The following is a 21,807-nucleotide window of genomic DNA, read 5'->3' as shown; positions in this document are numbered from 1 at the left end:
TATTTTTGCCATTGCCAATGGTCCATCCAACACCTTTCTTAAGAAGAATTCTAGAATTAAGAATTCCTTTCCAATCCTAAGGCATCCCTCTTTTTAAAGGAGCAGTCCATAGATTTTCATCCCTTAGATATTTTTGGGTCACTACTTGCACCCAAAGATTATGCTTATCTTAAGAATTTTCCAACCAAGCTTAACTAGGCAAGCTTTATTAACCAAGAATAGTAATTTAGGCCAAGACCACCCCATATGTTGGGTAAACAAACATTATCCCTGATAGAGTATGATAGAGTCATACATCTATCAAACTCTATCCTGTACACATGTTAATTTATATCTTGTTCTAACTTACTTCATTCTTATCTTGTAAATACCTATATGATGAAGACTCTTGTACACTGAAGACTCCTGTACACATAGTACTCTTAAGAATCAACATAAATTCAAGTCCAAGAACTCACCGAAATCATCAAGGTGAGATTACTAATTTCTATGTTCTATAATATTACTGTTTATAGTGTTCTGTTTTATGGTATCAGAGCACAGGTTGTTAGCCTCTTTTGCAACTCAATCATGTCGACTGTATCTACAAGCTCAGGCACTACTGAAGCTGGAGTCATAACCATTGTGAACCTAAATCTGCCAGCTACAACAAGCCATTTAATCTCCATCAAACTAGATCGCATGAACCACTTACTATGGTGATCTCAGTTTGTAACTACTCTCAAAGGTTTTAAAGCAATGGGCTACGTTGATGGTATTATCCAATGCCCACCTAAGACCATTGAGAATGATGGTACTTATACCATGAATCCATATTTCATTTTAGGGGAACAACAGGACCAGTTGCTCCTCAGTTGGATCCTTTCTTCTCTCTCAGAAGGTGTTTTGGCCCAGGTTATTGGGTACACAATCTCAAGAAGCGTATGGAATGCCCTGTCAAGGTTGTTTGCTTCAAAATCAAAAGCTTGTGTGATGCAACTCAGATTTAAATTGACCCATTTGAAGAAGATGAATCGGTCAATGGCTGATTATCTAGAAAATGCTCGTTTGATCTCTAATAGCTTTACTTTTGTTGGTGAAATAGTCACAAACTCTGAACTGATTCAATTTGTGCTAGGAGGACTTAGCCCAGGCTATGAATCTCTTGTTACTACTCTCTTGCTGAAGGGAGAAGATCTATCATTTGATGACATACATGTTATTCTTCTCAACCATGAGATTCGAATGCAACACACTAGATCTTTGTTTGATCCAATATCTCCCCAAGCCAATGTTGCAATGCAAAAGCAATCTCAGTCATTCAAAACAGATGGCTACAAGTCTAAGTCAAAGCCAGGTGAGCAAAAAGGTAAGAAACCTAATCCCTTTCAAGGGGTTAGGTTCCAGATATGTCTAAAATTCAATCATACAGCTTACAAGTGCAGGGCTTGATTTGATAAGAATTTTCATCCTGATTCATCTCCTTCTACATACACTACTGCAACTGGTCCAGTCATTGATAACAGTCAGTACCCAGATTCGGGTGCAAGCCACCATATGACTGCAGACTTGGAAAATCTTCATCTTCAATCTAAATATACTAGACCAGATCAAATAACGATTGGCAATGGAGAAGGTCTGTCTATTGCACATATCGATACCTCTACATTACATGCTTCTAAACATTCCTTTACTTTTTGTGGCTAAATTTTCTAAGGACGACAATTGTTTCTTTGAATTTCACCCCAATGAGTTCTTTGTGAAGGATCGGGAGATAGGCAGAGTGTTACTTCAGGGTCATAGTAAACATGGCTTGTATGAGTTATAGGGGATTTCAAGTGGAGTTACAAATAATATCCCTCCTACTGCATTCCTTAAGGTGCAGACTTCTATTGATCACTAGCATGAAATTCTTGGGCATCCTACTGCAAGGCTGGTTCGATATGTCATTGCCTCCAATAATTTTCCTCTATCTTCTAATAAGCGGATGACATTTTATCATTCTTGCCCTCTTGGAAAGTCGCATAAACTATCATTCTCTTCTAGTTCTACTACATATATATCTTCGCTTGAACTTATTTTTAGTGATGTATGGGGACCTTCTTTTGTGAACTCCATTAATGGATTCAGGTACTATATTGTCTTTGTTGATGGCTTTAGCAGATATCAAGGGATTTTTCCTCTTGTTCACAAATCAGATGCACTTCCTACATTTGTCAAATTTAAACAACAGGTTGAAAATCTTTTCAATGTTAAAATTAAATGTCTTCAAACTGATGGTGGGGGAGAGTTCAGAAAATTCCAGTCTTACCTTGAGCACAGTGGCATTTCTCATCGACTCTCTGGTCCACATATGCAAGAGCAAAATGGGATGGCTGAAAGATGCCATCGCCAAATTATTGAAACAGGACTAACATTATTAGGAAAGTCCTCAGTGCCTTGAGATTACTGGTGGGAGGCCTTTCATGCAGTAGTGTTTCTGGCTAATAGACTTCCCACACCGACACTAAACTTGCAATCACCTATTGAACTATTGTTCAAACATAAGCCTGAAAATGAGTTCTTAAAGGTTTTTGGGTGTTTATGCTTCCCATGTCTTCGTCCCTATGCTTGTAATTAATTGGACCTTTGTTCATCAGCTGGTGTGTTCTTGGGATACTATGATAATTACAAAGGATATCGGTGCTTACATTTTCCCTCTTAGCGCATTTTTACATCTCGGCATGTCCTATTTGATGAAGATGTGTTTCCATTCGAATCTCATGAACCCAAACAACAGTCTTCACCTTCACGGTTCTCTCTTGGATTGCCTCCTATGGTAAGTCATGTCCCTTCAGTGCCATGTCCCACTACTACTGTTGCTCCTCCTATTGCACATTCCGCTGACCCGCCACTCTCCTTACCACCCTCATCTGCATCACCTGATTTAGTACAATCATACCTTCACCAACTAATTCTGCTCCATCTCCTTTACCTGAACCAGAAACTAGTACTAGTGAGCTTGTTTCTCCCTCCTCTACTAATGATGTTCCGGTGTTGCCCTCCTCTGCTCCTCTAAACCGTCATCCTATGCAGACCAGGAGCAAAAGTGGGATATTCAAACCTAAAACATATATGGCTTCCAAGTATCCACTATCCTCTTTGTCTATTGAACCCACGCCATTTGCTGAGACCAATGCCAGTCCAGAATGGCGAGCAGCTATGCAGTTTGAAATTGATGCCTTACACCACAATCAAACTTGGATGTTGGTACTACCCCCACCTAGCATCAATTTGGTTGGATGCAAATGGGTTTTTTGCATTAAGCGAAACCTAGATGGAAGCATAAGTCGCTATAAAGCGTGACTAGTTGCTCAGGGATTTCATCAACGTCCTAGCATTGATTATATAGAGACATTCAGCCCTATTATCAAGCCCACAACCATACTTATTGTTTTAAATATTGCTCTCTCTAGAGGATGGCCTCTTCAGCAACTGGATGTACAAAATGCATTTCTCCATGGAGATCTTGAGGACGACGTATATATGAAGCAACCTCCCAATTTTGTGGACCCAACCCATCATGACTATGTGTGTCATCTGGACAAGTCCCTATATGGCTTAAAACAAGCTCCTCGAGCTTGGTATCAGAAGCCCAGTTCCTTCTTACTTGATGTTGGCTTCAAGATGTCGATTTCTGTTTCATCTCTTTTCATAAGGCACTCACCTAACAATATCATCTTTATTTTAATATATGTTGACGACATCATTGTGACCGGGTCATCTACTAAGGCTATACAGGTTATCATTCATCAAATGAGCAGTGCCTTTGTAGTTAAAGAATTGGGTCCATTACATTTCTTCCTTGGTGTTGAGGTCATTCCTGACAAAACAGGTTAAATCTTATCACAATGCCAATACATTGTTGACCTCCTGCGTCATGCTTCACTAGACGAGGTGAAACCTATTTCCACACCAATGGCTTCCATTGCCAAGCTGGTCCAACATTCTGGAGAGCCTCTTACTGATCCTACTACTTTTCATAGTATCCTTGGTGCTTTACAATATTTGACTCTAACTAGACTTGACATTGCCTTCTTTGTCAACAAAGTTTGTCAATTCATTCATCAACCCACTTCTGATCACTGGAAAGCAGTTAAGTGAATTCTACGTTATCTCAAGTCTACACTTCTTTTTGGATTACGACTGTCTCCTTCTACATCTCTTGATCTCCATGCCTTTTCAGACGTAAACTGGGCTGGCTGTCCTGATGATAGACGATCCCATGGTGGTTTTTGTATCTTTATGGGTTCCAATCTCATTTGTTGGTCTTCTCTTAAGCAAACTACAGTCTCTCGCTCTAGCACAGAATCGGAATACAGAAGCCTTGCTTGTGCTACATCAGAACTTATTTGGTTGCACCCACTCCTTCGTGAATTGGGTGTTTCATCCACTACTTCTCCCACCCTATGGTGTAATAATCTTGGTGTAACCTATCTTACAGCAAATCCAATCTTCCATGCTCGCACCAAGCATATTGAAATTGATTATTATTTTGTGAGAGAGCGGGTTGCTAAAAAGGATCTCCACGTTCAATTTATTTCTAGTCATGATCAGGTGGCTGACATCTTCACTAAGTCCCTCTTTCTTGCTCGATTCAGCATGCTGTGTGACAAGTTGATTGTTGCCCCACCCCTGTCAACTTGAGGGGGGATGATAGAGTATGATAGAGTCATACATCTGTCAAACTCTACCCTATACACCTGTCAATTTCTATCATATTCTAACTTACTGTATTCTTATCTTGTACATACCTATATGATGAAGACTCCTGTACATATAGTACTCTTAAAAATCAATTTAAATTTAAGTCCAAGAACTCACCGAAATCATCAAGGTGAGATTACTAATTTCTGCGTTCTGTGATATTATTGTTTATAGTGTTTTGTTTTAATCCCAACTCATCAAATGGAATGGTTTTTTATCATTATTCTTTGACCATAAGAAATTTTCTGACTTTTCTTGATGTCCTTAACCGCATCATTAGGAATCTTGAATGATCTCATTATGAAATGGGGTATTGAACTGATAGTTGAGTTAAGGTGATTAACTATGCCTGCTAAGGAGAGGGTTTTCTTTTTCCAACCCACCAGTTTATTGTTTATTCTTTGCTTAAGATCATTGAAATTTTTCTTCGAAACTCAACCATTTAAAATTGGGGCCTTAAGGTATGAGTTTGTTTTTTTTTTTCTCAAGAAATTCTCATCATTCTAGATAAAATCTTTTGAAGCTTAGGAGGGATATTTTTTGAAAAAGACATGGACGATTTGCTAAAGTTTAGGCATTGACCTAAAACTTTTGCAAAATTTTCTAAAATTTCTTTAACTTTTAGAGAAGTAGGGATAGAGGATTTTGTGAATATCAAACAATCATTTGCAAACTGAAGGATTGGGATACAAGGACCTCCCCTTGAAGCCTTGCCACCAATTGGATTGTTGGGCTTTTTTGCTTCCTCAATAAGATTTTTAGATAGTGCTTTAGTACATAAAATAAAATTATATGGGGAGGGGATCACCTTGTCTAATTCCTTTAAATGGTTCAAATTTTCTAGTTAGAGAACCATTGATTAATATTTGATAAGACACAAATCTTATGCACGTCATGACCCACTCTATCCATTTCTTGTGAAAACCAAACTTGTTGAAAACTTTTCTATGAATTCCTTCTCAAGTTTATCTTAAGCTTTCTCCATTTGAACTTTATAAGCCATGATTCCAGATTTTTTTTTTCCATTTCTCATACTGTGCATCATTTCATGAGCAATGGGGATATTATTATTTATTTGTTTATTAGGGACAAATGCACTCTAAAAGGGAGAAATGATGGAGTCTAGGAAATGTATAATCATATTAGCCGGAATTTTTGCAATAATTTTATAAATGGCATAGGCTTATGGGTCTGAAGTTATTTACAATTTCGGGGTTCTTTGACTTTAGAATCAAGGTAATGAAGATTTTATAAAAATCCTATTTAATTTCCCTGAATGAAAGAATGTTTTTACAACATTGCACACATCCCCAATATTTCTTGAAAAATAGGGCATTTAGACCATCCAAACCTAGAGCCTAAAGATCCTTCATCGAATTTAGAGCCTCCCATATCTCTAAATTTGAGACATCCTTACTAATCATATTGTTCTGACTTCCGATCCTCTGAAATGCATGGGGTGATGTTTGTAATGAACTCATCAACCCCCGAGACACCCTCAGTCTTAAATCTTTTTTCAAATTTACTAGTTTCAATATCTTCTATCTATATCCATGCATTTCTAAAACATATCTGTATCTATATCTGAACTGTTCAATAGATATCTTTGATACTTGCACCCAAAAAGCTACCAAACCAGTGGAGACTCTCGTGATATAATAAAAGCTATATGCGGCCTCAGGACAATTCTTTGGTGAAAGCTCAGTTTGTGCCTTTGGCTTTGCCGAGCCGTTAGAGTTTTCTGCAACATTACCACTACAATGTTTTCTTGCTCATCTGTAACGAAAATGGTGAACTCAAGTTGTAATCGGAGATTAACATAGTTCATCGCCCACGTTTTCTTACAAATCCGTGTGTATACTGCCAAGCACAGTGGATCTTCTCAGCGGTCAGTACTCGCGGGTTGGCTCCAACCAACCCACCAAAACAACCATTTCAAGTGAGGTCTAGTCGGATGCGCTGAACCTAACTAGATCCAACCTAACCAATCCATCCACATCCAGTACTATAAGCCGATCTACCTAAACTTTAGGCCTAGTCATAAAAAGCACTAGGGAATGCCTAGGGGCCTAGGCACTTGGATTGTGCCAGCTACTTTTCATGCTTCTCAAGTCTTCAACGCATCAATATCAGTAATATTTTGTCCACATTACGTACCATATGTCCACGTCTGGAGCTTTGTTAAGGCCTATCGTAGTTCCCCAAAAACTTTGGGATCAAATCCATTTTCACACCCTGGAGACACGGCCTGTACGCCTGAACTACCGGTGGCAAAGGATCTCTGCAGGCTAGACCAGCTTCCGCTCCCTGCCTTGCCCACAAGTTAAATGAAGAGAAGGAAAAAAGAAAGAAAAAAGAGGATAACTAAATGATATTTTGCATCCTTTATCCTTCTTTGCAGAAATTACACCAGTGACGAAAAGATTTACCTTGCATAGAAAACTAATGCTACATTCCTTGGTTAGCCTAAAACAAAACCATTAGAACTATCATGTCAGTCCCATTCCAATCAGGTAGAATGACCAGAACCATTGCTTCGAAACAACTTCACATGGTTGTAGCCTTATATAGCAGCAAGGTATATATCACTATATATTATTCCTTATCCCAAATATATAAGGTTGGCTACATGAATCATGTTTCACCATTCCATACTGTTCAGTGCTATGTCCATCATTAAATTATGGACACTAAATCTTTTCTTACTAGTTCCACCCAAATCCTTTTTCTCTTCTAAGGGTTTTAGCCCCTTCAACTTATAACAAATCACTTCTAAAGGATGCTGCAATTGGTCTTCTTTGCATGTGACCAAACCACCTCGGTTTACTTTCTCATTTTATCGCTGAGCTACTCCAGAGTTACTTTGTATATATAACCTAAATTCTAACCCTATAACTTCTAATTTTACCGGTCATCCACCCAAGTACAATACCAACTAACAGGTAGCCCAATTGGCGCCCTAGATGAATTGCCCCAGCGGTGGTGTAGTTCTGAATCCCACTATTATCATCTCTATAAGAAAAGAGCTGTTAATGTGATGTACTGTTCACTTAAAAGAGTAACGACCCCTAGGGGGGTGTCACGCAGTGATTAATGCCAAAAAAATAACCAAGGACAGAGTAAAAGCATGGACTTCTTGATATATAAAAGAATAAAAAAAAAATTAAGAATGCAATGGTTCCACTATGATACAAGGAAGTCTTTACCCATAAAATGCAATTCAATAAATATTTAATTGCTTAGAAGAATATTTAAAACACCAAGTGGATCATCATTGTGGAGGTGGCGGAAGATCTGGTGGGTCATCCGCTGGAGGTGGTGGAGACGGTCCAAATTCAAGATTCGGGTATACCCCAGGTGGCCTCTCCCGAGGTTGGATTGATAACAACTGGCTTGAATTGCCCACAACATCTGCCCATCCGTAATGAGGTTCAGCCCTTCAACCAAAAAACCACATTTTGTTAACCTGAAGTCTATAGGCTTTTCCATCCTAATTTGACATATACTACTATATTTATGAGTTCTCATGCATGAACTTGCTGAATTTAATTTGAAGCAAGAATCATAGTTTCAGAGTAAGCTGGTGAGTTTCCTTAAAATTTTCTACAATTTGGTGGGAGAGCATGCAGAGCCTTTCCAAAACATAACTTTTTCCAATACTTTGTTAATATGTGATTGATATTATCAAAAAGCTAAAACATTTTTTTTTTTAATTTCTTGAGTTTCCTTATGTGTACATCAACTAGAAAAGATTCAGTTATAGAAAATACCCAAAAACCATTTATATTCCCAAAATATTGAATGTTGATTGCAGACCAGAAATGAACAATTCCATTTAGAAGTAATTTAAAATGAATGAAAAATAGAATTATCAAATAGATTATATGACTTCCTTTATGTTATTAAAAAAATTAAAACAAATTATGTTATTAATCTTGTTGAAAGAATGTTGAACGTAATTTTTTTATCAATGTTATTGAACTTAATTTAACTTAACAGTAACAATCTATTAAAACTTTAAGATAAAAAAGAATGATAATTAAGTAATAATATGATAAATTTATAAAATAGGTAGGAATAAATAAATGATATCTGGGGTATCATTAATTATATAATGTTCAGAATAAAATTGCAAAGAATTGTTAATGAGTAGATGTTATTCCATAACAAGATGGGTCTAGTGTTATACTTCTATTGAGCAGCTATTCTATGGCCATAGCTTTCAGGATAGGAACAATTTTTGAGATGCCTTTAAATTTCATTACTGAAGCAATGGGGTTATTATATAGAAATATGTCTAGCTCATCATGTCTGTATGCACGTATTCTATGAACCTTAATTGGAGCAGAACTTTATGTTTCATCAATGACTAATCAAGTCTATGAATAAGTTTTTTGAGTTTTGAATTGTAATTATAAATCCTGAAAATTACATTATTAAGTTCTTCCTAACCTTTTCTGGAACTTCCTCAATGCTTCTATATTACAGTGGAAAGATTTTCAATGAAGTCAAAATCTCAATTAGCAATTAAGTACTCAATTTTGAGGTTTATAAGCAAAATCTTACTCATAATAGGTTTCCTCATCCACAACAATATCCCAGCTTTCACCTGTTGTGCTTTTACCATACTTGTGTACTTTGCTGAAACACACAGAACAGGTAATGTTTTAGCACAGTATGTGAAAAGTTGGGGAAATTTATGTCATAGTAACATATTATGTGGTTTTGAGTTGCATACCCATTTCCAAAGTGCTCTTCTCCCCATGTCCTTGACCAACCTAGAAATGACAGAGTAAGATGTTGATATGAATGAAGTACATTTAAATGATGTCTAATCATACGGTATGTCAAGTATCTATTATGTACTACAACAAAAGGAAAATGTTGTTGAAGCATGAAGAATCTAAATTAGAGTACAAATGAAACATTAAATGCAGAATAATATGACTTATATCTGTTAATCACTAGGAACCAATAAAGCTTTGTTTAAAGCTTCAACAGGACATACTCTTATACATATTTATTATTACATACAGAGCCTGCGTATAAAAATTTAGTGGCACATGAAAACATTAGGTGCCTGTAGGATAGAAAGGAGGATGCCATACTGACATGAACAGGGTGGGTAAAGAAGTATCTGAAGTAATGATAAAGGAATTAAGTTGACTATAAAAGAGAAAGAATAAAGGGAAGAAATATTGCACCTTTTTTTTGAAAGTAAAGAAATATTGCACCTTTAGAAGAAAAGATAGAGAAAGAAAGAAAAATAAGAAATCACATTCCTATCAGACAGTAACTTTAAAACAAACTTTCTATTCCATCTCGAGTATAATATGTTTAGAAAGCTCTAGGTAGGCAAGGCCTAGGCTTTCTTTTTTCATTTTTTTTTTTTTTGATAAGTGAGAGAAGTTTTATTAATTCAAATAAGAAAACACAATCAGCCTAGGAGGAGGCACGAGATGTTAGCTCCCCCAAGGACTGAATCATATACACTAAACAAGTCCAAGCCTGAAACACAAATTACAAAGTAGCCCAAAACAGATCTCCCCTTGACATCCCTTGCTTGGCCAGAGAATCAGCCATTGCATTTGCTGATCTGCTGACCCACTGAAATCTGACCGTCATATTTCTTGTCATCCATTTAACTTTCTTTAACAGGTCCCTATAGCCCCAGCAAGCTGTATCTGGGCTATTCAGCCAGCCCACTACTACCTTGGAATCCCCTTTTACTAACAAGTTGTTCACTCCAATTTGACTAGCCATCTGTATACCTTGTACCGCTGCTAGTAACTCTGCCCTTACAGAATCGCCTTCACCCACTGGTCCTGAAAAAAGAGACATGCTGTCTTTGTCTCTCAGAATCCCACCAATTCTGAATGGCCCTGGGTTACCTTGGCAGCTGCCATCAAAATTCAATTTTACCACTCCATCCAATGGGGGTTTCCAATCCACTTGTGATTTGTTCTTAGTGGATGCTGTAGAAGCCACTACTTCCCAGTTTCTCCTTAAGCCATCAAAGGAGAAGTCCGCCAACAATTGTGAAGATTTCAACCATGAGATTGTCCATGTCAATATGCATTCCTTGATTTCAGCAATACTTATTTCCTTTTCTTGAAAAATTCTAGCATTTCTCTCTTCCCATAAAAACCACAAAGTAGCGGCTCTGATACATTTTCACATTAACTTCCCTCTTTTTGTCAATCTCCCAAGAACAGCCGGAATGAACAGCAGCTTTACTTCAGAGGGCAAGTTCCACCTACACCCAAATAAGGAAACAACCCAATTCCAAATATTGGCAGCAAAGGAGCACGATATCAGCAAATGGTTACAGTCCTCACCCTTCACTTTACACATAAAGCACCAATTTGGGGACAGACACATAAAAGGTTTCTTCTTTGCAAGTTTTCCATAGTATTGATCTTACCATAATAGGCTTCCCCAACAAGACACTGCTATTTTTGGGGGTATTGGCCTTGACCAAACCTCTTTATCAGGGAAGACCTGAAAGGAAGGGTTAGAGCAAAGGACTTTGAAGAAAGATGGACAAGGAGCCAACCGGGGTTAGGGCCCAGACTCTTTTATCCGGGTTAGTGGGGTCCAAACACACTGACTCTAGAAACAACAATAGCTCTGACACACAATGAAATTCTTCATCCCTTAACCCTCTTCGAAACCCGGAATCCCAGTTTAAAGCCAAAGGGAAAACCAACCAAGAAATGGGTTTCTTTTTAAAGAGGGTGATGGAATAGAGAGAAGGGAAACAGTCTTTTAGGGGTTGAGTGCTCACCCAGGTATCTTCCCAAAAAGAATGGAGTTTCCAGAACAAGCATTATATCTTACAAAACTGAGGAATTTAGGGAGAATGCCAGAAATCGCCTTCCAAGGTGTTGTGAGCAAATCCCTTCGAGATACCCCCGCATCCCAACCTAATTTAGAACAGCCATGGATACTTTTCACTACTTAATGCCACAACCTCTCCCTCTCCAAGGGCCACCTCCAAAGCCACTTGCCTAAAAGAGCCTCATTCTTACTCACCACATTCCCTAAGCCTAGGCCTCCTTTTTTACTCCGACTCACCACCTCCCACCTAATCAAGTGATATTTTTTCTCTTCTCCAGGTTCCCATAAGAAGTCCCTCATCAGTTTTTCCAACCTCTTTGCCTCTCTTTTAGAAATTCTAAAGACTGACAAAAAATATAATGGCAAGTTGGCTAAAGTTGCTTTAATCAGAGTAATTCTACCACCCACGAAAATATAGTTTCTCTTCCAAGCTGCCAATCTTTTTTCGAATTTTTCCACCACCGGGTTCCAGAACCTACCTTCCTTTAGATTTCCTTGACAAACACAAATACCTAATCACCAAGAAATTCTAACCTCAATAAACTCTTTAAAGCAACTAATAACAGCTAACTTCATATAAAGAAATCAAAATCACTAAAAATAATGAATCACAATTTTACCATAAATAACAGTTATGGAAATTTCCACAAGTAGTCTAAAAGTTACTATAGATTGTAATTTTAGCTTTAAATGAGAAAAGTAATTTTTAGAAGACTGAAGCTTAACCGTACAGCCACCCCCATGTTTTTCCTGTTGAAGCTCTTGATTATTTCAATCAAAGAAAGAAAAAGAGAAAGATTAAGCACTTTTAGAATTTCTTAAGCCTCTAAAGAATCACTGTGTATAATTACAATCTACAATATGAAAATATGAATAAGTGAAAGCAGAGTTGCAGGAAGACATACGATGACCAGCTGGTGACACATGCCATGTTTCCCCTTGACGTGAACCTATGCCTGCAAAAAATTTCTCTTCCCATTTATCTCCCCATTTTGTTCCTAGTTCAGTCTCTGCCCATTTATCCGTCCTGAAAGTACAAAAGAACCTCAATGTGAATCCTATTGTCTGTTGGGGCAAGATTAAGCATCATAATGTAGACAGTTCACAAGCAAGTTGTACCATCATATGGATGGATATCCATGGAGTTTGACATAAAGTAGTAGTTTAACTCTCTCAAGACAGTTATTCCAACATAAGCATGTAGATTTGGAATATTCTCATTGGCTAACTCACATCCATGACTGATCAAACATATTTCTTGGTATTATCATCAAATGCAGATAAACTTTTCTTCTTGTATTCACTGACGAAACTTTCTGAACCTATACCAACGTCCCATTACAACTGATATTACTTTCTATAACCAAATCTTCCCTAAACTAATTGTCATTTATATTCATATGTTGCACTATGAGAATAACTAAAAGTAGAACACACGAACTATGCCAAAATAAAGAATTTAACTTTGAAGTAACAACTAAAATAACAAATTAAAATACCTAAAGTTGTTTCTATTGCTGATAAATATCATGCTTATCCACTGCAACAAATCTTGTAAGAATCTTCATATTCAAGTATGTGAACTTTAACCATTCTATATGATCTGTATATGCTTAAAGGATGATGCTGTTGAAATGCTTATGCAAAGCTCCTGCACCTTGACTGGTCCTTTAAATAAGATGTCATCAAATTAAGACACTATCATAACTGACTTAGCAAGTAGCTCGATGTCAACCTTGATGGAGAACTGTCCTCACCAGTCACCACTATCCCCTAGCATACTAGCCACCACAGTTCTCTTTCATCTTCCTAATCATATTAATTCTGGGATTTCCTATGTATGATTATTAGTTGATAGAGTTTCCTTAAAGAGAAAATTTGCAGAATTCAGAAATAGCTTCAGTTAAATTTAAGATGATTATTCCATTAGATCAGTAAACAGCATTTCACAAGACGTATTAAGTTTATTAGTAAGAAAGAAGTTTCGAACAACCATTTCAGGACAGATCCTCTTCCGTCATAGTGCTCCCCCCACTTCTCCCACCAGGATTGCTCATTCAGTCTACCATATTTGTGTGCTCCCTTCTCTGTCCAACCTTTTGCATCATACTTTTCCCACCTAGAAGAAAGAATATATATGTTGGAAAAGAAATTAAGCAAATGGTTGTGCCCAGAAATGAGAATAAAATATGATTAAAGCTCATGGAAACATTTTCTCACCATTTCTCATACCATCCAGCATTTTCAGTGCCGGATTTTGCTTGTTTCTGTGCACTCCTCTCTATCCTTGCCAGGTTACTGCAGATTAAGTGTCACAAGGATTTTGTTTCAGAAAGATGAAAAGATATAATCCATAACAATGCAAAGACTCCAATATGTCACAGGACTTGGTCATCCCAATTAAGCGTTGAACTTTCAAGTTCCATTAAGAAAAAAAGAAATTTATTAGCAAGGTTCTATTCATTAGTATCAAATCTTTTCAACTACAAAACAATGATCAAGTCCATTTTGGAATCTGATCCCATCCGACACTGCATTGTCTTCACATGTCAAATACCTGCCAATAAATTTATTACAATAAAACTTATTCTGCCATTTTCAGTAACTATTTAGTTATTGTAGAAGAAATATCAGCCCAGTGCACAAGGCTTCCGCCAATGTGGGGTACATCTGTCCTTCCCCAGACCCCACATTGGTAGGAGCCTCGTGCACTGGGCTGCCCTTTTTTTATTGACATAGAGTACTAAATATTTCTTCTACAATATCTAATTGCTTACCTCTATCTTGCATTGGTTAGACTATTGGGGAAACATATCATAATATATTAAACAAACTGCTAGGACATGGTGGTATATTGGATTTGTTAATACTAGTCTTTTCGATACTATACCAATTTCCATATACATGTTTCCATACCTAAGAAAGTTCTATAATCATTTGATTTAGTATTGGTTTCTTATAAAAGAAAGGATATTAATACAGAAAAAAATTATACAAAGCACACAGATAGAAAGTTGGTCAGTCACAAAACGCACTATGCAATATAAAACAAGAGAAATTATGCATCCCCAACACTGTCAACCACCTAACTGAAGTATTTTGTAATCTATGACACCCAGATAACTGTACAAGGGTGCCTTGGCATGTTGAGTACTACTTGTGAAAATTTTATATCAAGTCATATCCTTGATGTATCCTGGTAACAAAGATTGTAATCATATCTGCCAATTGCAATGATACACTAAGAAATCATAAAATTGATCAAAGTAAACATATCAGTGCAATGATACCAGTCACTCATAAGCATAACCATGAAGCAAATAGGTTCTCTAAGATACCTCCATTCATCTTGATAAAGAACTTCTTGCCATGTCTCCCACCATGAATCTCCTTCAGCATTTTTTCCAGATTTCTCCACTCCTATGGAAAGATCAAGAAATAATGAAATGAGGAATAACTTAGAGTGACCAATATACATGAGAAGACATCTTTCCATGTAATAATAAAAGAAAGGGAAAGGTTTCTACATGGTTCATGTAGTAAAGGATGTACCATGGCCAAGTATCTCATAAGTGGACACTTATGTGGTGGTCTAGAAAGCCCTCACATGTTTGTCAGCTCACTCTACAAATGTGGAAATTTTTGGCCTAATAAAACCCTGCCCACAAGAGGAGATAAGAGCCCTTTTTCACCCTTCTTTTGTATAAACAAAACATCAGGACATCAGCTGCTGTTATTTGGCAGGAAAATGGAAAGAAATTGTAGGCTACAGGTATGACATGAATATGTCACTTCATACATGGTCAATCCAGAAAGCCCCCTTATAGCCATGTAGATTAACCACATTATCACACCACATGGAAATAAAAGGATGGGATTCAAGAAAATGAACTTAAAAATCCATGCAGTGGACAGTTTTTAAACAACACACAAAGTCCATGGGAGAGAGAGCTTTGTTCTTTCACCCTAATCACTATCCTTGAAATGCAGCATAATTTTAATTAAGCCAAAGACTCAGCAAATATTTCATTTTGTCATGTATGCTAAACACCTGGTATTCATAGATCATGCCAACATCAGCTCTTGGAACATGCTTTCATTAGTACAGATAAAAAGAATCTAACTGGGATTCAAAGTTAAAATCTTGAAAATAGCAGAAAGAATTGCATTGGTTATCCTTTATGTCAAGAATCCTTGCCAACAGGTAAAGTCATTCCAAAGATCTAGCTGAGATCATTCACTAGAACATGGAACATATAAGACATTGGAAAAGTAACAAACTAACAATGAAATAAATTTTCAAGCAAGGGATTGTAGCAATTTACACCAGAAAATAAAAAGAAAAAACTATGGCTTAACAATGTCTGTACTTCCAATCAAGTATTCAAAAGCATCAAGGTTCAAAATTTCAATATGATACACCCTGTATTGGGCATATTGTATCACATATTGGCAGGTCATGGATATACCTATTTTAAGGCTTTTCCAAAATGTGATGTTTTAAATGTTAATTAACAATCAGTACGCATGTCTGTGCATATCAGGTCTATCAATACTTTGAACCTTGAAAACCATCATCTTTGTTGTACTTGTTTGTTTATTTATTTATTTCATGGGAGGGTTAGGCAGGCACTATCCAGAAACCTGGATATACAAGGAATATGATGTTACTCATCAACCAGGGGCAATTATTTTTATAAAAAGAACTTTGTCACCTATGCAACAGAACCTGAGAGAGATACGTATTATTTTTCCAGTAGGTATTCACTTTGTCACCTATGCAACAAGGCATCTGCCTGAGGCAATTAATTTTATAAAAAGAACTTTGTTAAGTATAGCTTGTTTTCTAGGACTTTTGAGTAAGCTTGTCTCATATTTAATGTCTTCAAGATTAACAGAATCATAATAATGCTTTATTTATTATGGTTTGTTTAGCAAATAATATCATACAGAAGCCAACTTATTAAAACCATAATAAACCGAACATATTTCACTTCTATCACTGTCTTGATGGTAGTCTTTGTCTTCTTGCCTCAAATCCATTTTATAGCTCTTTGAATTGAAAGCTGGTATTTTATGATGCCTTTTTACCCCTCTGGTTTTTATTTTTATAAATGATAAGGTTTACTTGTCCTATACCAAAAATTGCTACACAACCCATATAAAAATACGAAGGTAAAAGCCATATTTGATTTATTGCTGATTGACAAGCCAATTGAAGAGCCACTTCTACATCTAGATCAAGAACTTTTTACAGATGTCTTTCCGCACAGTCTGTCAGCTATTTACAAGCCCGGCAGACCACAATTCGGTCTTTTCCCGTTTGGTTCGCGGTAGACCTAGCCGCCAAAAGCCGACGCGCCGAAAAGACGTGAGAAGCCCAAAATGGGCGATTTTTGGGAAGCTCCAAATGGAGCTTTTGCGTTTTTTTCTATTCATCTTTGTGCAGAAAGATACACCTAACCAAACGGGCTTCAAGTTGCTCAGCTCTTAATGCAAAAGCTCAATGCGTCTTTTGACTGTCAGAGCTACCAAAAGATCTTCCCAAAAAGACTTGAAAATTTGCCCCTGAATCTTTCCTATTTGCAACTACGAGTGACAGGTTTGTGTTTGTTGTTCACTTCAGTTGTTGAGTCTTCATCACTTCAACTCAAGGACAAGCTTTCTTTACTGGGGGGAGAATGATGCAGCCATGGCAGTAAGGAAAAAAATCTGTAGAAGAAGAAACCAAAATTTTCATATTCTTTAACAAATTGCAATTTCATAATTCATGGGAAATTTGGATTTTGGTTTTTTTTTTTTTTTTTGAGTTTTTTCGAAGTTATTTTCTAGTTTGTTAGTATCTTGGCAGTAGGGTAAGATTAGTAATGGGTATTTGGAGTTACTTTAGGAGTTTTGAGCCAAGAGCCTTTATTTGAGCATCCCTATGTGCTTACCTATAGGGTTGCCTTGGTTTTTGAAGCAGTTAGAATTTATTTTGGGTCATTTTTCTAGTTGCAATTGGAGTTTGTAAAAGGAGATCCAAGCCCTTATTCTTAGTCATAGATAGAACCATTATAACTGGAATTTTATAGTTTATTTAATGGAATAAAAAGTTTGTTTGAAGTTATCTATGGTATGGGAACATGTGTGATCTTCTTTCTCTCTATTTTCTCCCTGTTTTCTCTAAAGCTGTGACGTTTCTTCTCTATTTAGATCCGAATCTTTCTCTCATGATTAACATTCTTTCCCTCTTCTTCCCACCATATTCACCTTAGTAGGATTTTTCTCCCTTTTTTCCTACATCGGTAGGGTACAAAGTGGATCCCAAAAAGGCACCTTATCCCTAGGCATTACCTTGACAACAATGCATGGCAGGAGAATAACTCAACTATTTGTTATGCTAAAGATCCCCAAAATTAATACTTGATCCTGAAAAAATAAGTTCTGCAATACAAGTGACTTTTCATTAACTATTCAAGGATAGTTGCTAGAAACATGCCACTCATGACTCATCCATCCAACAAGAGTGTCTAGGCATTACCTTGACAACAACGCATGGAAGGAGAATAACTCAACTATTTGTTATACTAAAGATCCACAAAATTAATACTTGATCCTGAAAAATAAGTTCTGCAATACAAGTGACTTTTCATTAACTATTCAAGTATAGTTGCTAGAGACATGCCACTCATCCATCCAACAAGAGAGTTGCTAGAAACACATAACCATAAAGCTATGTTGCAAAGAGACTGCAATAATTCCTACAATCCAAGAGTATTCACCAATCACCAGAATATTTTATTAAAAGATAAGTTTAATAACATGTATACCTAGCTCCTTGTATCCAGTCCAGTCACTCTTCTCCCACCACTGTCAAGGAGATCAAGAAAATCAATCAAATACATCCACCTGGGATCGTACTTATTGAAGTTAAAAAATCATCGCAGTAGCACAATTGGAGTATCATGAAAAATTAACTGGTAGACATATATAATGAATAAATGGTGATTGATGATAATCTACAATTTTTTCATGTTGGAAATTTGAAACTTTATGGAAAATTCAGAAGGTTAACTCTTAAGATGGTTGTAACATATCATTTAAAAGGCATTAGGCTATTCTGACAGAGTAACTGCATTCACACCTTCAATCATTAAAATTCCCTTCTGTTATTAGATTCCAACAACAAAAATATATGAAAAAGAAAACATTTCCTTTTTGCTCTTAAATACGAAACAAAAAAAGGATAAAAATGGTAGGAAAATTTTCAAAAAAAAAGAAAAAGATAAAGAGGATAAACAGAAAAACTTGTATATTATTGATTTAATAATGAATGACAAACTCTAGCCTTTAATTGTAAAGAATATTTTACTCAATTTTTCTATAACCTCTTCCTGCACGGTGTCCAAATATTACCAAGAATAGACATCCTCCAAATATTTCTTCGATGTCATAATGCCAATTAGAAAAGAATATAGACTGATGATTTTCTCTCTGATCACTTGGTGCTGTTCTTTCTAAGCATCTATGTATAAGACATAGACATAACAACTAGTGAGTTCCAAATTAATTAAGCTAAGTGGAATTGGAAAATCAAATGTATAATGCCTTCTATGATAACCAGATGCAGGTACCAACACAGGAAACAAGGATACGATCTCCATTTCCTAAAATCCTAGGCAGGGATATGGGTATAAGACTATAAATATCCCACATGATATGCATAATTCATACCTATATATCTAGTTTTTGAAGCTAAGTATCATTTTTTTAGAAAATATGACTTGCCAAATTTAATTAAACTTCTAACATCTATAGGGTTTGTCAAAACCTACAACTTTACATATTTTGGAAGTGTTAATTTGATGGATATATCAAAAAAAGTCCATGCAATACCCAGTTAGAGTGTGTTGGCATCAATGTGTAAACAAAATCTCATGAAGTCAAAGTATTAAAAGTACAAAGATCATCCATCAGATTCAGTCATTCTAATTTATCTTTTCCAATCAGCTTGCATTCCCTCCCTAATAAGTATCAAGTAGTACTTCTCTACTTTGAGAAGACAAATTTATGAGAAAGCAACAACATACGGTCTCTTTCCATTGTGAGGAACCTTCATGACTTTGACCACCCATCCTTGTCCAACGGCATCTGTATCCATTTTCTCCAAGGTCCTCTCCACTTTCCCGATACCAAGTACTCCCATCTTCATTAGTACCAGATTCATTGATGTTTTCATTCAACAAGTTGATGCCCCAATCCTCCTCATTAGCAATGCCAGTGTCTGCAATAAAGGAAGTGTAGCATGCAGACATGCGTTTACGGGAATCATATAAGAATAATGAATTTTAATTAAAGTGTAATTCAACATATATCCTTAGAATAGTTTAATAGATTTACAGTCTTAGTAACTGGATGGTTGGATGTTGTAACTTACCTCTTTTAGGTGGAGTATCACGTGATTGTGGAGCAGAATTTCTTGGGCTACACCGAGGATAGAATTCTTCTAGTTTGGAAACCCCACGCCTTCTGAAGTAATGGAAAGTGGAAACTTACAGCAAAATGAGAAATTTTGAAACATGTTCCAAACATGGAACCGGATATAACTTGGTACTTGATCAGAGGTGTTAGTGACTTGAACTAGTTCAAGAATCAAGAAAAGTTGAATGAAATAGGTATAAATCAAGTAATAGTATGCACATCTCCTTATACTCTAATTATAGGCCTAGGTTCTGAAGACCAATAAAAGGGAAGGAGCAAGTGAAAACTATGTGATGGTAGAGATTAAGAAATGAAAAACATGAGTTGACAACTTTGATCTCCAAAACCATTAAGGACAAATATCATCGATATTCGATACTTGGGTGCCTCAACTAAGCTAGTGAAATGAGTGGTTCCTTTGAACCCAATGAGAAAAACAAGTTAGGAGTTTCTTGCTGAAGACCTCATTTACAGGTGTATTGTCCCCATAGTACGAGAACGCGAAGCCTGGTAAGTCCACCAACAAGTATGTCAACCAGATTTCCAGCTTTGTAAGTTTCCTCCTCGAATTACTAGTAATTCGGTTCCCTCGTTTCAAAGTTGAGTCGTTTTGCAGATATGAATAAGTATTACTCCTAAAAAAGACTTTAATATGTACTCGCAATCACAAGCACAACCTTAATAGGCAAAGAAGCTTTAAGAAAAAAAAAATTCTCGCTTGGAATTGCTTTCTTTGATTAAGTTATGCTCCGCCAATTTGTTTATATGAATAACTACCTAATGGATTAGAGAGACCTTCATGAATTCAACGTAGGAACACCAAAATCCATTATAAGGAAATGGGATATTAATGAGCACAAAAGATGAGAGTGTTACCGGGGCGAGGCAAAGGGCAATGCAGGCATTGCTTGGACACGGACTCTAAGAGGGGAATTCTTGCGTTCGTACCGCCATTCCTCAGCATTGTCGACGCCCTTACCCGACCCGGACTTGGTTCGCATCGGAGTGACGGAGTCGGAACAAGAGCAGTCGATTCGACAAAACCAGTGTCCCTCGCCACCACCACCGCTGCGTTCCCCCTTCTTCTTGCGGAAATCCAATCCTTGATGATGCAGAGGAGGGGAAATGTCAAACCCTCTAAGCTTAAGATCAAATGGAGCAGCAAAGCCTCTGGAACTGGCTGCCATTATTTACAGAAGTAGCATAGAGCGGAAAGAGAAGGAGAACAGGGAAACCCTAGTATGTACGTCTGCACAACCCCTTGAGCTTCAATGAAATTCTCTGGCTAAGTGGAGAGTTCTTCTTCTTATACAAGTAAGACAAAGAACAAGTTCAAATCATCAAATGTGCTTGTCCGCTTTCCCGTTCGACGAAAGCAGTGAGTGAGTCTGTTAATGGGGAGGTGGCGGAGGTAGATTTAAACGCCTAAAATTCGGGCATATTCGATCGACACTGACGGCTTAGGATCTAGAGATCCTCCTTTGCGATGTGTTCGGAGATTTATAGTAAAAATGAGAAGAGACCAAGGTCACCCGACCGCTGACTACTGCGGAGGAGTTGCGGAGTCCTCCTTGCGACAGGCCGGGTTTGGAAAGAGGGTCATGGTAGGCCACGTGGCAAGAACAAATATATTTTGTGAATTAATTTTTAACAAAACACCTGTCACAGGACAGATTAAATGGAAGTGGACGACAAATGCAGTGGATCCGGACTCAATTTGATGCATTCATTTCGTTTCAGGACAATTGGATTTGGCGTCGACTGTCGAGGGAACAAAGT

At 37.0% G+C, this 21,807-nt stretch overlaps 1 protein-coding gene across 1 annotated transcript; it reads right to left on the bottom strand.

Moving 5' to 3' along the window:
* Nucleotides 1-7,842: 7,842 nt before the first annotated feature.
* On the bottom strand, nt 7,843-21,629 carry LOC148849485 (protein EARLY STARVATION 1, chloroplastic-like). Its single transcript, XM_088952001.1, has 11 exons — nt 20,905-21,629; nt 19,985-20,076; nt 19,638-19,831; nt 18,378-18,417; nt 14,904-14,985; nt 13,786-13,863; nt 13,559-13,684; nt 12,471-12,592; nt 9,464-9,503; nt 9,292-9,366; nt 7,843-8,162 (listed from the first exon to the last, which is right to left on the bottom strand). The coding sequence occupies exons 1-11, from the start codon at nt 21,213-21,215 to the stop codon at nt 7,997-7,999; spliced, it is 1,326 nt and encodes a 441-aa protein (XP_088808127.1). The 5' UTR covers nt 21,216-21,629; the 3' UTR covers nt 7,843-7,996.
* Nucleotides 21,630-21,807: the final 178 nt, after the last annotated feature.

Source organism: Nelumbo lutea, chromosome 6 (genome assembly GCF_056320005.1).
Source record: "Nelumbo lutea isolate HS-2025 chromosome 6, American lotus-T2T, whole genome shotgun sequence".
NCBI classification, from domain to species: Eukaryota; Viridiplantae; Streptophyta; class Magnoliopsida; order Proteales; family Nelumbonaceae; genus Nelumbo; species Nelumbo lutea.
Note: the sequence above shows the minus strand (reverse complement) of the source record. Positions and strands in the feature narration are given on the sequence as shown.

Bases quoted from the DNA above. Each gene is read 5' to 3' on its own strand.
- LOC148849485 (XM_088952001.1), bottom strand. From the start codon at position 21,215: ATGGCAGCCAGTTCCAGAGGCTTTGCTGCTCCATTTGATCTTAAGCTT. The intron at 20,077-20,904 runs GTAACACTCTCA...CCATTACTTCAG, and splicing joins TTGCCCTTTGCCTCGCCCCG to AAGGCGTGGGGTTTCCAAAC. The intron at 9,504-12,470 runs GTATGTCTTCCT...TGTCATTTCTAG, and splicing joins TGTGTCACCAGCTGGTCATC to GTTGGTCAAGGACATGGGGA.